General features: G+C 40.6%; 1 protein-coding gene across 2 annotated transcripts in view; it reads left to right on the top strand.

Annotated features, from left to right (window-relative positions):
- LOC128733899 (uncharacterized) overlaps positions 1-5259 on the top strand; it is a 175884-nt gene extending 170625 nt beyond the window's left edge. For both annotated transcript variants that reach the window (XM_053827753.1, XM_053827755.1), the window contains one exon: positions 1758-5259. In XM_053827753.1, coding sequence (XP_053683728.1) covers positions 1804-3948 — 2145 coding nt within the window. In that variant the 5' untranslated portion in view covers positions 1758-1803 and the 3' untranslated portion in view covers positions 3949-5259. The remainder of the gene's footprint in view (positions 1-1757) is intronic.
- Positions 5260-16118: the final 10859 nt, after the last annotated feature.

A 16118-nucleotide genomic window follows, 5' to 3' on the forward strand; every position in this document is an offset into this window, starting at 1 on the left:
TCTTCTAGTATCAAATTAGTATAAGTCTGTATGTCGTAAAGAATCTTCGATATATTGGGACGAGGGGGCTTCGTCAATATTTTTTCTAAAACTAAAGTAAGCGAAATCACAGTAAACAGAAGGTGCATTTAACTATCGTCCCTCCCTGTGAAACAAGGCGACCTTAAAAAAAATGTAAGGCGATATTTGACCTTGAAACTTTTCGTTAATTTTCACTCATTTGTCATTAAAAAGAACAATGATTAAATTTTATTGCCAATTATGTTGAGATTTGAACCCATTATATCCCAGCAAACAAGCGTATGTAACAAACGTTATAACGAACGCTTCCGCCATTTCGGCAGCCTAGTTTTATAGGAGTTTATACAACACGTGATTATATGTAAATTTGCTGGTTGCGTTTAACGTCTACCTGGGCAAACTTAGTGCGTTTTGTCCACGGGTTTGGCGTTCTGCCCCACATAATGATTTTGACTCTTACCAAAAATCGCCAAAAATAACAAAAAATACTGATTTGAAAATTTCACCAGGAGTAAGTGTAAAAAAGATCCCTAAGTCTTCTAGAAGTTGAAAAACGTGAAACAAACACGCCGTTGTTCTGCAAAATTATGTTTTGCTTAAGCGGTGCGTCATGCACTACTTTACCCTACAGAGCTTTAACCGATCCTTTTTTTACCGCAGCCTCAAAACCGCGCATTCAAATTCATACCGTTCATTTAGTAGTGGAATACAAACGCTATGCATAACAAAACCAACCAGTAGTTCGCTCAGTCATACCTCCGATTATATAGCAGAACGAATGCGTTCTGATCTTTTTTCACATTTTCGTTTCGATCAAGTTTCCATTACCGTTTGGAGCAGCGAATGACTGCAAAACAGTTAATTGACTCAATACTACAAAAAAAAAACAACCACTACATATGCATGGAAGAAGTCGGTCGGACGCCGTCCGACACAAACATTTTCCTTGCGTCGCACCAACGCCGGGCGACAAACTTTTACTGTGGGTAGCCGATTTGGAGATAAAAAGAGAAACGAAGAAATATGTCACCTTAATATGCTCCCAGTCAGTTTGCAGTTTATACTCTTCAATGTGAACGCAAAGTTGGAGAACAACTGTTGGCTTCTTTTTAGAGGCCACATAGATTGTAGTCTGCAGTCTTCGCAAGCGGCAGATTGACTGGATTCAAAAAACAATCAAATGATCGTGTATGAACCGCAAGTTGAATGCAGAATGCGTACGCATTCACACAGTCATAATCAACTTGCGATCCCTTTCCAAGCCCTGGATATAAAATTGCAGAGTGGCGATCTTGCATTGTAAAGAGGTGCTTATTTGGCCCCGAAAGGGGATGTATGTCATTATCCGCTTAACTTACTACAATATCAACAGCTGATTCACAAGTAAAATCAGTGCCACTGCAACTCATTTGCTAGATGGGAAATTTTCAAAAAACAGTGATTTAAACTTTATTTCCGTTGTAGAATTTCGGCCATTTGGTTTTCAGCTATTTGTTGAAAGGCATGTTAAAATATTGTTACTTCACAACTTGCCATGTTATTACTGTCTAAGTAACAATACTATTATTAACCATTGCTTATTCCATTGCTAAAATGGTTTTAGCGTTAAAGATAACATAATCTTTTACCATCACTTGTAAACAGTCAATACGACGTAAAATTGTAAAAATGATCACCAATTTTAAATTGTTGTACGATATAATTTCTAACAATCATTTTTTTTCTACTTTTTACAGATTGCCCAATGAAAACAGAGTGAGTCGTCAACGACACGTGGAAACAATGAAAAAGAGAGCTAAACTTACAATGTCCTCGCTGGCGCTGGCCGTGCTGTGCTGCTACTCGTGCTTGCTGGCACTGGCGAGCGGTTTGCCGATTACGTCAAAACCACTGGACAATAGTCCAGATCATTTAACCTGGCAGGCGGCTTGGCTATCCGGAGATTCGACCGCCACAGGAATGCGAGGTAAAGCGAAAAAAATCACCAAATCGATCTTCATCGCGCCGGAACTGAACGGCTTCAATGGGTCGCTCTGCCCGCCGGATACCAAGGTGGACTTCAACGGAAAATGCATCAACGCAGTCAACATCAATACTGCCGATATTCTCGTCACTAAGTTGAAGGGCATTCTCAATGAAGGGGGAGGTGTACCGAATAACGAAGGTGACATGGATTACACGTACGATGATGATACTTCCGGCCCGTTCCAAGTTAATCTACCACTGGATATCGACTTACCTTTTGAGTCATCGCCTCTACAGTCCAGACCGATAGATAATTTTTACGATTCAACTGCGATAGATCCTGCGACAGATGTGAACAAAAACAATGTGAAACAAACTACTTCTGTTGTTAATGAACAAAAGACGACATTTCTTGACGAGCCAAGTCGTCAAACAGTCGATCAATCAGCTGCCGAAACTCATACCGATATATCGTTTCTTTCCTTTGAAAGTTTACCCAATGGAACACTATCAACGCACCTCGAAATGGACGGGAATAATGGCACCGTTATTCAGCAAATTGTTCTCACTTCCACATCTGCTACTCCGACTACCACTAATATGGATACGTTTAACGCAGAATTTCCTATCGCTGCTAGCACAAGTACTATGGCAAGTTTTGATGTTACCTCCACTGTTATGAGCACCACTAATGAAGAATTTGGTACATCTACTACTGAGTTGGCATCAACTACTGAAAATGCGATTTCGATGACTACCATCATTAGTACCACAACTGACAGGCAATTGAACGATGGATCACACAGTACCACTACCGAATCAATCATCAAAGCCACATTAGATGACGATTTTGACGGTTTGAAATCGGAGCTTGCTGAAGAATCTTTAATCTTGGAATCTAACGGCTTCATCACTACCGATCAGCCCTCCACAATGTCTACAGACATAGATATAGAAAGTGAATCCACTAGCACTGTTTCGTTTGGCAAGAAAGGATGGTCGATGACTACAACTAGGCCTACTGAAGGTACATCAGCTTCAACGAAAGTGTTGGTTAATACGATTCCACCGACAACTGCAAAAGCTCCTTTCTCTCCTAGGCCGGTCCAAGTGGTCACCCCCATTCGAAACAAGTGGCACAGTGCGCCAGGAGCCACACCACTCCCGTTCATAGTTGCTGGTTACACCCAGCAGGAGCGTACGACGCGAGCTACACCGGAAACTACCACTCCCATGCACGATCGCGGTACCGAATCCCCGCTGTTGGTGATAGTAAACGATACCGAAGCAGATAAGAAAAATCGTGATAGCATTCACCGTCAAGAGTTAAAGGAAAATATTCGTGAAAATATGGACAGCAACAATCGGTTCGTTTACCATCATCTCTCAGCGCCATCTCCACTCACGACCGAATCTTCTACGACTCTTGATCGAAGCTACAGTGATCAGCTGCGAAAGATCAACGAAATTGTCGCGGAGAACAGACAGCGTCATCAGCAAAATTCTCGAATTCGTTTTCCCAGTAATCGCGACGAAGATCAGCATCCTGCCGCAAGCAACAACCAGATGATACGATTCCCAGGTTCGGTTGCCAACCGTGTCACGCCACACAGCAACCGATTACCGGACATCTTTCCGAAGAAATCACCCGATAGCACAACGCAACGACCACCATTCTGGTGGCTACCCTCCGGCTGGGAAGTGGATCAAACGGGACAGAAGCCGATGTTACTCCGGTTCTGGTCACGCATGCCGCTGGTACGCGATCAGTCCATAACCACCAGCAGCAGCGGTCGGAGCTCGAGCAATCGCTGGAGACCATCAACCACTGACAACGCTTCTACATCGCCGGTGGCCCCCAGAGGTAACTCCAGAAGTCCCAGCGAAAACTTCTACAAAGAGGTATCCTCCCAGGACATGTATAAGGTGCTGAACATGCGTCAGCTGAAGCACAAGAGATAAAGCCATTAATCTCTTCTTCTTCTTCTGTGGTAGTTTCCCGTCAGCTTTAAGTATTATTTAATTGGAGCACAATTGTGTATAGACAAAACGTAGTGGTACAACGATTACTCATTTAAGAATCCACACCAATCTTCGAGCAAAATCACACGCACAGGGCGAAATGTGAGAAACACTAACCATAGCAGCACTCCTGTCAAGTAATTTTCGTTTATGTCATAACAATTTGCGTAGTAACTGTGATATTTTACCACTCTTTGCAAGCCTCTTACAAAGAAGTATTTTTAGCTCTTGAAAATACCTGCTTTTACCGAAGAGACCCACGCTGCTTTCGATTTAACCTACGAAAGAGATCTTATTTTATCACTCGACTGATAAAATGTGCAAATCACCCTTTATTGTTTATCTAACTTTCTCACATTTTCGCGCACAACAAAATTTTAACATTCATGTTGAGACTTGTATGTCTTCTACTGCTTAAACTTTTATTTTATGTAATTATTACTATTTTGTTCTACTGTATATATCTAAGGTCTGTTTACTGCAGTTGAATTGTGTTGTAAAGTCTTGCTAAATAAAAAGTTTTATCTTCCAATTGTTACGGTAGATTTTACCGCAGAATGTCAAACTCACGATAGAGCCAACATCCTATCCTGTTTGGAATCTATTTTACTCTGTAAGGAAAACAAATCAAAATTTGTGTGAAAAAAATACTTACATATATGTATGTGCCAAAATATTAAATTTGTATTTTTGTACTGGCGAAGGGCAAGTAGAAAAAAACATCACCATAGTTTACTAATTTGAGTGTATTGCATGTTTTTATCATATAAAAATAGTGCAAAAACTATTGAAACTCTCTAATAGAACTACTTGACAACCGAAAGGCTACATAAAATTTCTGTAAATATACTGAAACATTAATAAATCTTTTGTAGCAGCGTTTATTGATCATTATTGATATTCGTCAGAAAAAAATATAAATGTTTAGTGTGTACATTGTGAATCAAAACAAAACTAATATTTAATTTAAACCTTAACTGCTAGCGAGATAATCCGATGTCTATTGCACAAATGTATGTAGGCTGCAATCAGCTATATAACAAAACAGTAAGAAGAAGATACGTGGCTGCAAAAGAAAATAATGCCGAAAAATGTTTGAAAACAAATTATTGCCAAAAGTTTTACCCTGTATTATAATTAACTTTTAGTGAATACACACATGTGAGCAGTAGTAGTAGTACATAGAAGAAAACCCCCGCAAAATATGATACAAATCAAAACCGTGGAAATTTTGTCGCAAAAAGGAGAAAGTGTTTTTCTTCAGTAAAATATATACTGACGATCGGTAGCTGCCAGTTTCTGCATTGATCGGAGATCATTTGAACGATGAATTGTTTGTGTTTTTTTTTTCATTTGTTATCTAATGTGATGACAGCCCTTCATTCTAGTCTCTCCACTCCAGATTGTTATGGTTTTGTTTAGGCAATGGTCAGGAATGTAACAACAATATAAGCAAAAATAACTCCACTATTGGATAACTATTGTTCCAGTGAAGAAAATCATAGTTTAGAGCATACCCAGAGTTCAAGATCTAATATCACAGTCGACTGCATCTATTGAGGCTTCCGCCAGGTCAGTTTTAATCAAGATAACCCAAGGAACAATTTTTGCTTATTAAACGTTTAACCGACAGCTTTTATTCAGCACATGCTGTATAGCTGCTTTTCAAGTATGTCTAAACACCTCTGTTCAATGCTTATACAGTTGGTTTTGGAGAATTTAAGCAGCACAGTGCTGAATATGGGCGTGGAAGATGCGTTTGTATGACTGTTAAGCAACGTATAGTAAAATGTTTATTCAGTACGTATAGATATGCTTATTAAACTTCTGCTGATGACACTGAAGCTACGTTTATTCCACAGCAGTTCAACTTTTAGACAAGCAAAAAGAAAAAAATATGCAGGAAGTATTTTTTTTTATTTTGTGGGTTTCGCTATTTTCATGGCCATTTTTGTATGCATATATTATAATTTAATAAGAGACTTTAGTAGAAAATCATTGGTTGACTCTAAATTGATCAAGCCTGCCATATACTTTTTTTATTCACCCGGGTTCGAACTTACATCCTATCGTTCGGAAGCCGTCAACGAACACATCTGAGATAATCTGACATATGACAGGCGCCGAGTTTTCAGCCGATGTAGATTTACCAGCTTAAGTTTGTCAAGTGTGGAACAAAAATTGGCTAAAATACATTTAAGCGCTGAAGAGTAGTTTCTTAAATCATGTTTGGCATCTGCTGTATAAGATTACTTTAGAAGTATTTATTCCGCACATTTAATAAACTATTTGTACTAACATAAAGCATTTCGCTTGTACCACCAGCAACATAACACAGTCGCAACGCAGAGGACTTTTTTCTTTTGAATATTGACGACGGTGAGCGGTGCTACTGAATAAAATTAACTGGAAACCAGAAATCCAGAATGTTCGGTTAGCGATTGTTCATTTAGTTAGCAGTGATGTGACTAGCAGCAGCAGTGATTAGTTAGCAGCAGGAGTGATTCGTGTTAGTACCGCAGAGGAGGAGTACTTTTGTCACCCCGTCATTAGTTTACGCAGATAGTCCTGAGCTTCCAGAAAACAAAAAAGAGCAGCGGATGGCACGAGAAGCAGTGGTGTTTTCGCGCACCGGCAGCGGGAGCAGTGGTGGTATCGCCACTATGCCACCCGATCATAACAATTCTGGCGGCTTTAGCCCGACGGAATTCATCTCGCTGAGTAAATCCATTGTGAGTAACTCGCAAAGCGTCAAGCAGCCGGCTGCTTTTGGATATAAGTTTGTTAAAGTTAAATTTCGGTACGACGAGGGACAACAACACACCGAGGGAAAAGATACACACCGTACAGGCAACACTTAAAAGGATTTCCACGACCAGCAAAGATTTGCGGCGGCTAAAAGTGGTTATGCAAATGTTTTCTATTCTTAATGTACCAAAAAAAATAAAAATAAAGTGTACCTAACATAAATTTAAAGCATAAATTATAAAGTGTAAAGTATAAAGTGTAATTCAAGTTATTGGTGTTATTGGCTGCCATCAAGCACCTTTTATTCCACACCTGCTCTTGGTGGTGCTACTGATACGTTTGTACGACGATTAATCGACACATATTCCACAATTCCTCTTAGCAATGCAGCTGATGCATTTGGGCAACTTTCATTCCACTCTTATTCCACACTCGCTCTCAACAATGCTGCTGATAAGTTTGCGCAACGCTCATTCCACACTTATTCCACTTTTATTCCACACCTTCTCGCAGTAATGCTGCGCAACATTTATTCCACTGTTATTCCACACTTGCTTTCAGCAATGCTGCAAATTCGTTTGTACAACATTTATTCCACTGTTATTCCACTTTTATTCTGCACTTGCTCTCAGCAATGCTGCTGATACATTTGCGCAACGCTCATTCCACACTTATTCCACATTTGATCTCCGTAATGCTGCTGTTACGTTTGCGCAATGCTCATTCCACTCTTATTCCACTTTTACTCCACAATTGCCCTTGACTGACACGTTTGCACAACGTCTGTTCGACATGCATTTTCATGGTAGCTTTTAAGCGACCATTATTTCACATCTGCTCTTAGCCGTACTGCCGATACGTTTGCATAACGTTTATTCGACTCTTATTCCGCATTTATATAACAACGTATAGATGTTGATTAGAAGCTAGAAAAAATATAGGTTATGACGCTTAAACAACAGACAATTCAGTAAATTCGCTTATTCAGCACCGAATGCTATCAAACAACTCTTATTCCACACCTGCTTGTTTAGGTGCTGCCGTTTTGTTCCTTGGGAAGTTCTAATGAAATTCTGCTAAAACCAGGTCTCCAAATACCAATTTGATGAAACGAGTCGAGCATACCGTTGCTACAATCGATTACTGTCCAAACGACATCTGAATCAAGCAGAGAGCAGAAATATGGAGACATAGACATCCAAAGCAGTTATGGTCGTTTTCGAACTCTAAGCGGAAGGATTATGGTCTACCTACGTGTATGCAGTTGGCAGATCTAACCGCTTCTACTGATTCCACTCAACCGCAGCCCTCCATGACCCAGATATGAGCAACGCCGTTCGCTATGCTCTCGCCGACATTTTTGTTGAATAATAGCTTATCAAGCGCTTGTTTATTAAAAATTAGCTGTGAAATGGTTGAATAAACTGCTCTTCAAATAAAATGTTTGTTGGGTCAGTCCGCTGTGCGGGGTTCCCCAAAGAAGTAATCTAGGACCACTTATATTCGCTCGTTTTTTTCAAAGATGTTTCTTTAATTCTACCTTACAAATGCGTGTTGATATATATGAGGATGATTTGCGAATTTATCTCATCGTCCACAAGCTAGATGATTGTTTGTGTCTACAGGATATGCTCGATAGCTTTACCAGGTGGTGTCGGTTGAATCATCTTGTGACTAATATACGAAGTGCTGTGTGATTTCCTACCGGCGTCTGAAGAATCCTATTCTGTTCAACTATTGTATTAAATCGTGTCGATCAAATCGAATGCGCTACTCATTTATTGACGATAAGGATAACCGCCAAATTGGTTTCATCTCAAAAGTTGCTGCTGACTTCACCGATTCACTGTGCCTTCGTGCATTGTACTGTTCATTAGTACGATCTATTTTCGACTGCGGGTCAATTATATGGTTGCTCTATGAAGAGATACGGATTTCCGAAATCGAAACAGTGCAGCATAGATTTATTCGATAGGCGCTACGTAACCTCCCAAGACTTGACTTTTTTAAAGTATTGATTGGCATCGAAACATTAGAGCATTGACGGAATGCCAACCAAGCTGTTTTCGGTTCAAAAGTTTTACCATCTGGGAATTTTATTTTACACCGTTCATTCGACAGTTTCGCTACAAGCCTAGCTAACTACAGTCTGTTTTGTTTTATTTGCTTCCCAACAAACATTTTTGTTGAATAGTAGGTTGTTCAACCATTCTACAAATAGTTACCGGGTAACAAGCGCTTAATAAGCTGTTATTCATCAAAAATGTTTGTTGGGTTAACTATGCCCGAAGATTGAAATTCACTGCCGCCTAATATTTCCCTAGATTGATCGATATCCTCCTCTGCTTTAGCGCGTCACACTTACGGTGTGCCTTCTTTACGTTTCATGCCAGTAGTGAACATTCGGACTAATGATCAACTTGTAACGGGTACATTTTGTACCCGTATTGTTTAATCTGTTCTACTGCTAACTTCCGCTGATAGTACGGCTCCAAATCGCACGGCTGGTTTCATTCATCATCCCCGCAATCGTGAGGAACGTGACAACCTCGCCAGCTTCCACCAGCCAGCTTGTACTTTGATATAACCCAAATATTGGTACCAAATATTGACTCTAACCACCATCTCGTAGTGTGTAAGATTCGCGCAAGGTTGTCGAACGCGCCGAATGCTCGGACTGAGAGGACGCTATCTTCAGCATCCAGTGCTTGATCAACCACAAGTTTGATGCACGAATCGCAGAACAGCAGGAACAAAAGGAAGATATAAGTGGGCAGTGGAGGAACGTCCATGGTGTCATTGAAACAACTGATGTCGTTTTCGTTTTGACGGTGTAGCTACACCGGTGTAGCTTTTCTGCACCAAAGCTGTTCATTTTTGATTTTTGTGCTACACCATTGCTACACTTCTTCTGCACCAGCTACACCAGAAAAAAAGAGAGTGTTGCTGGTGCAGATAGGAAAGCGCCAACACACCCATACCACATCACTGCTGGTGCACCGCAAGCGTTCGTTTATCCAGCGAAAAGTGTAACACCAAACGGTGTAGCTGCACCACAAAAACGAAAACAACATGAGAGAGAGGTGGTAGGCACGACGCGTGGAAGACAGCGTAACAGCTGGTTTGATGTCGAATGCCAAGAATGGGAAGAACCAGGAGTCGCATGCTCACTGTGGCTACACGTCTGAACAGAGAAAGATATAGAAAGACTAGAGCTGCGGAAAAAACCCACCATCTAAAAAACGCGAGTACGAGGAGCACGTGTTCGCCGGCGCAAAGGAGAGATTCACCAGCAACGCCACACGGAGTTTTTGCAAAACGGCGAGGAGCAGAAATTTTTCCATGCCTGTTCAATGATAGTGCTGGCAACCTGCTTACTAATAAAACGGCGGTAGCAGCCAGGTGAAAGGAGCACTTCCAGATATTGTTGAATAAAGATGTAAACATGGAGATAAGCAGAAACAGGATAAGAATTATGATGGCCAACCTGTGGAGCCACCAAAACAGGATGAGGTTAAGCACGAGCTGATAAAAAGTAAGGCTGCTGAGAAGGACGGTATTTTGGCTTAGCATCTAAAAGCGGGGAGCGCGCAGCAATCCGCCGGATCATTGTCAGGATCTGGGAGGAAGAACAAATGCCAGAGAAGTAGTTGGATGGCCTCATTTACACTATTTTCAAAAAAGGACATATACTCAAGTGTAAAAAGCATTATCGAAGCATTACGTTGCTCGATTCTGCGCATGAGGTGCATTCCCGTATCCTGTTCTGCAGACTGAAACCGTTAGCGGAGACCTTCGCCGGCGAGTAGGGGAACTGTGGGTAAGACGAACAGGGTGGGTAAGACGGACAGGTGGTTGATTCTACCAGTTAAGCATTAAAATTCGTAAATCTTTTGATGGGCATCCAACCATCTTGCTGTATCATGATGTCTGAACGTTTCATTCATCATTTAGAACTTTAAAATTTTGATAAAGTACAGGAAAACTAAAAATTGGAAATGATTCTGCATCTGGATGTAACTTTATGTCCTTCGAAATTAAGCTTTTTGTGTGGTTTAATTCCAAAATGTTGCCCATAGCATGAAGTATTTCGATTTAATACCTTTTCAAGTAACGTCTGCATTGAAATAATACGTAATTTCGATGCGTATGAAAAATTGTGAACACTTTAAAAAAATGTATAATGATGGGGTGAAATGGACAACTGCTAGTGTGGGTAAGATGGTCAGTGAACATATTATAATAAAATGGTTGATTTTGCTTCTTAGTGATATCTCAAGCATATAAATGAAAATTTGACCGGCAAACGTGAACTTCAAACAAATTAGCAGCGGCTAGGCATGAAACAGTTTTTGGAATGCTTGTTCATATTGCCACTGCCAAACAATTTTCTATTGGCTGCCCCTAGTGGGAGGGGGTGGACTGCCCCCTTCATTTTTTACACGCTACTCCACCATATTTTACGTATTCAATTTGTTAAGAGTCAAAAATAATAATATGCTCTTAGTTGGGGGGATTAACAATACCTGTCCATCTTACCCCCACACATTGTCCGTTTCACCCGCAACACAAAAAAAGTTCACTTTTTCGGACCATTTTTAAAACTCAAAATACACATTGAAAAACATTTTTTGTTACATATTTTGCTAGCTGATTTTGAAAACAATATATTGAACTTAAGTAAACTGTATTTAGGTTTTATAAATCATAAGTTCTCTGAATTATATTAGCTGTTCTTCTTAACCTGTTCGTCTTACCCACAGTTCCCCTACCAAGCTGGTCTTCGTGCTGTTTGTGAACTTTAAGGTGGCGTGCGATCCAGTCCAATGAAATAAGCTATGTTAGATAATGCTAGGACATGGTTTTGCGGCAAAACTAATTACGCTGATCCGTGCGACGCTGGATTGGTCAAAATCATGCGCGGTAAGACGGGCAAAAGCGGGTAAGACTTCAGCCGCTTTTCTGATGTTGGATGCACTAAAGCAAAGGGATGCACTTTCTAGTTTACTATCCAACATTGCCTTGAAAGGTGCAATAGGAAGAACACTCGTGGAAAGTAAAGGGACTAGGGTAGCAGCGAGATTGGGACTTACCATTAACACTAGCAAAACAAAGTACATGGTTGCTGACAGGAAACGTGGAAGTCCAAATGGTGTTGGTGCCAAGGTGGAGCTGGAAGAGCAACGATATGAAGTAATTGAGGAATTATTTATATGGTACGCTCGTGTCGTGACTTGTGATAATGATGTAAGCCGCAAAGTGAAACGACGAATTGCAGCCACGAGTCAGGCTTTCTACGGATTACGTAGCCAGCTGAAGTGCCGTAGTTTGCAAATTCGCACAAAACTGGTGCTCTACAGAACACTAACTCCTAATGGCCCTGTACGGTCATAAATCATGCATGCTAAAGGAAGCTGACCGACGAGTGTGGCACAGCCGCATGAACCACGACCTGTATCAAGTATACAACTATGCTAATATAGTGAAGGCCGATACACTGATCGTCGCCAATAAAGTAAAGTAAAAGTAAGTACATATCTGCAACCCAAACCAACCACCCTGCTTCGTGCTTCAGTCTAGTGTACTGTTCAGCCACAACCGCAGATGTTGTATCGATAGCGACAATAGGCAAGAGAGACCATCATCTTGACGAAATACTCTGTGGGATTCGATTGAACTCGACAAGCCACCCAAAATCCGCACCCAGCATTGCTGTAATTAGATTTGATTAAATCGAAGACCCCATAACAAGAAAACTGGCAGCTCTGCCAATATTCGGGAGACACTGATGGTAGCCATGCCAACATAGTCGAACAAACACCAATACAGAATTTTGGCGAGCTTACTAACACTCATGCAAAATCTACCACCTTCACAAATAAAAGCGTCGCGGATGCTGACGCATGGCGCTTCTATGGAAAAATAGCAGAGAGGCCAGACTTGTTAATATAGGGGTCTTCGATTCTTCATTCAGCCTGCGGAGTGGCCTTTATCAATCTGATCAATTTCTCATCGATCCCATAGATAGTTCGGGAAATAGCTGGGAATCCATCATCCGATGGCGCCCCGGATGGTGAGGCCATTCAGACCCCTATGACTCAGGGGTGGTCAGGTAGACACAGGAAGCCGGAAACAGGTGACCTGGTGAAGACCAAGAAGGTGATTGTTTTCAAGCGGCGTCCGAAACTTTCGATTCGCGGTGCGGTGAACGTGCCGGACGATAAACAAAATATGGTAGCCAATTTCCCAAGAAATTGTCCCAAGAGTGACTGACAAAACCGTATTGCATCGTGATGGATGACGAGATTTACGGCAGGAGTTTTACGTAATCATATCATGAATTCGTTCCTGAAGAGGGAAGGAAGTAGAAGGTGGACAAAATGCAAAAAAGTTCTAAATTAGACAGGCTATCTCTGGGAGCGTCAAGACGTGCCAGCCGTACATTACGACAGGTACCTCATCTATGGGCAAATTTGCCGGAAAGAGTGCGGTCTGCGATCTCATGGAGACAAGATTCTGTTAAGACCGCATCTGGCATCCTATCACTACGCGTGGCCGGCTTTAGACTGGTAGAGAGATAATGTTGTTTTGGTAACAAAAGTCCTTCGCTCGATTGAAAAGTTTTTGGGCTACCATGAAGGTCGTGGAACTGTTTCTTCAATGGCAGCATGTTATACAACACCTTAGGGTGCCTACAGAGTGCACGCGACAGCGACGCGACGCGACTTCGCTCACATTGTTTTAAATGCGTAGCCCTGCTTCCGGCGAAAAAGAGCTGCGTATTTAAATGAATGTGAGCGAAGTCGGGTCGCGTCGCTGTCGCGTGCACTCTGTAGGCACCCTAAGGTGTTGTATAACATGCTGCCATTGAAGAAACAGTGGGAAAGAATATCAAAAAAAGGTTCACCATTGCCAAGGTTTTACCTTATGAGTGGTGTCAAGAGAAAGGTGCGGGCATTCGGTTGTGGAGGGAAAATCCAAAGAAGCAATGATAACGGGTGGCAACTAAAATTGTGGAATTTTTTTCTCCAGCTCTCAAAAAAAGACAAAGATACATGAAGATCTGATTCATCGAAATTAGAGATACATTATCCATTGTTAAAAAAGATTAGTGTACATTCGAAAACGGTCTATAATCGGCTGTTCGGCGAAGCTTTCGTTTGACGTCGAAACAGGAGCGTTGTACGGCCGATCTGTCAACTTTTCGAATGCATCTCTTGATTCTACCAATCAACTGTTTGCATTTCCTGGCTCTCCAGTTATTTTTGTACGCCAAAGAACTCAAAATTCCGAAGAAATCTTCGATTGGGCGCACTGAGACAAATTTTTCGGGTCGTGGTTTTTGGGTTAAAATGGGATCGAATGGGTATTCAGGAACGATTGTGTTTTTCTGGCGTAATGCGATGATGCTTTATCCGGCCAAAACACGTATTGTCCATCAGCATGATGTTTTTGTAGAAACGGGATCAAAATTTTCTTCAAACATTTGTCTGGTGCATCTTAATTGATAGCCAAACCAGAGGGCTTGTTGTTGAAGAAACGAGAAAGAGAACGATGTCCTTTTGCGTCCATAATTTTGGATGGTCTTCCACTACCTTGCTTGTGAATAATTGTGGGGCATCTTAGGATATGATAAACAGCCGAAGCCGCCATATTTGCTTTTTAAATGTTGTGCCGTATACTTTTTGGCGAGATTTCTGTTGCAGTTCGTAGAAGTGTACAACGCGCTCCCGTAATGCTTTTTGTTTCGACTCCATTTTAGCAAAACTGGGCAAGCATAAATAAAACAAAAAATATTAACAAAAAGAGGAGAGAGAGAGCTGGCACTTACATATTCTCATTTCTCTCTGAGCTCGCTTGTTGTTGAGCATAACCCAAGTAACAATTCCAAGTTTTATTACGTTCGTATAGCGGTTTTCATTATAGTTACTATATATATAGTTCGGCGGATAGAAAACCAGGCGAATTGGCATCCCTGATTTATGAAATTAAATTTGAAATTATGGTGAAATGTGCAGGTTTTTACGAGAAATAATCACTGGCGGGTGTTGAAAATGACTAGTTCTATGAAAATAAAGTGTGTTTTTTTAACATTACTCCTGAATTTTGGATTTTGAAAAGCTTTTGGCTCCGCTTTTGACGTTTATTTGGCTCCCGATTTTCTATCCGCCGAACTATATATATAGTAACTATAATGAAAACTATAGTTACTATATATATAGTTCGGCGGATAGAAAATCGGGAGCCAAATAAACGTCAAAAGCGGAGCCAAAAGCTTTTCAAAATCCAAAATTCAGGAGTAATGTTAAAAAAACACACTTTATTTTCATAGAACTAGTCATTTTCAACACCCGCCAGTGATTATTTCTCGTAAAAACCTGCACATTTCACCATAATTTCAAATTTAATTTCATAAATCAGGGTTGCCAATTCGCCTGGTTTTCTATCCGCCGAACTATCCAGCTTTTTACGAGCCATAATGGCGGACGTGTTCGTAATATTTGAACAGCATTTTTGACATTTCCCTAATACATCGCACGTTTGCTTTCCGCGCGTTCACGGTAAAACTAAAGGAATGTACGGAAAGAAAACGTGCGATGTACTAGGGAAATGTCAAAAATGCTGCTCAAATATGACGAACGCCGTCCGCCATTATGGCTCGTAAAAAGCTGGATATATATAGTAACTATAGTCGTATCACGCTCTGCTAAAAGCAGCAATAAAACCGATTAAGCTTTCGCTGCTTGACAGCCATCGCCATAATTTAAAAAAGCTTTTCGCTTTTTGCTTTTCGCTTTTTGTTTTTCGCTTTATGCTTTTCGCTTTTTGCTTTTAGCTTTACTAGCAAACGCCAGATAAGTTCGGTAGCTTTGTCAACTTGAAAATATATCCGTGAGCAGAAAAGTTTTAGTTTTACAGACAGATCATTCTGAACGATTTGGTTTATAGCGATCAGAATAAAATATCCCATAGAATATTTATTAAATTTTAAGCAATTTCATTGGTTTGCACTATGTGCGCATTTAATTTCATCGTGAATTTTGATATGATAGGTCGATAAAATCAGCGCGCCACTGAAATTTTTCAATTTTCGGAAACTGGTTGTTTTAATAAACTGAAAATATTCAGTTAGTCAATCTCAATTTCTAGCAAAATCATTTTAGTTGCTTCCTCTGTCAGGAAAACCGATTGATAATGACCTTCTTTCTGCGAAATACTTTGCTTTGATGAATTGTTGTTTGCGAGCTAAAACAAAATACTAGAATATGGCAATATGGCTTCGCATAAAAAAATGATTTTGGTGTTGAACTTTGGTATTCTTCATAATAGCAGCAAAAAAACTGTTTGGTTAGGGTGTTACC

Source organism: Sabethes cyaneus, chromosome 2 (assembly GCF_943734655.1).
Source record: "Sabethes cyaneus chromosome 2, idSabCyanKW18_F2, whole genome shotgun sequence".
Taxonomy (NCBI): Eukaryota; Metazoa; Arthropoda; class Insecta; order Diptera; family Culicidae; genus Sabethes; species Sabethes cyaneus.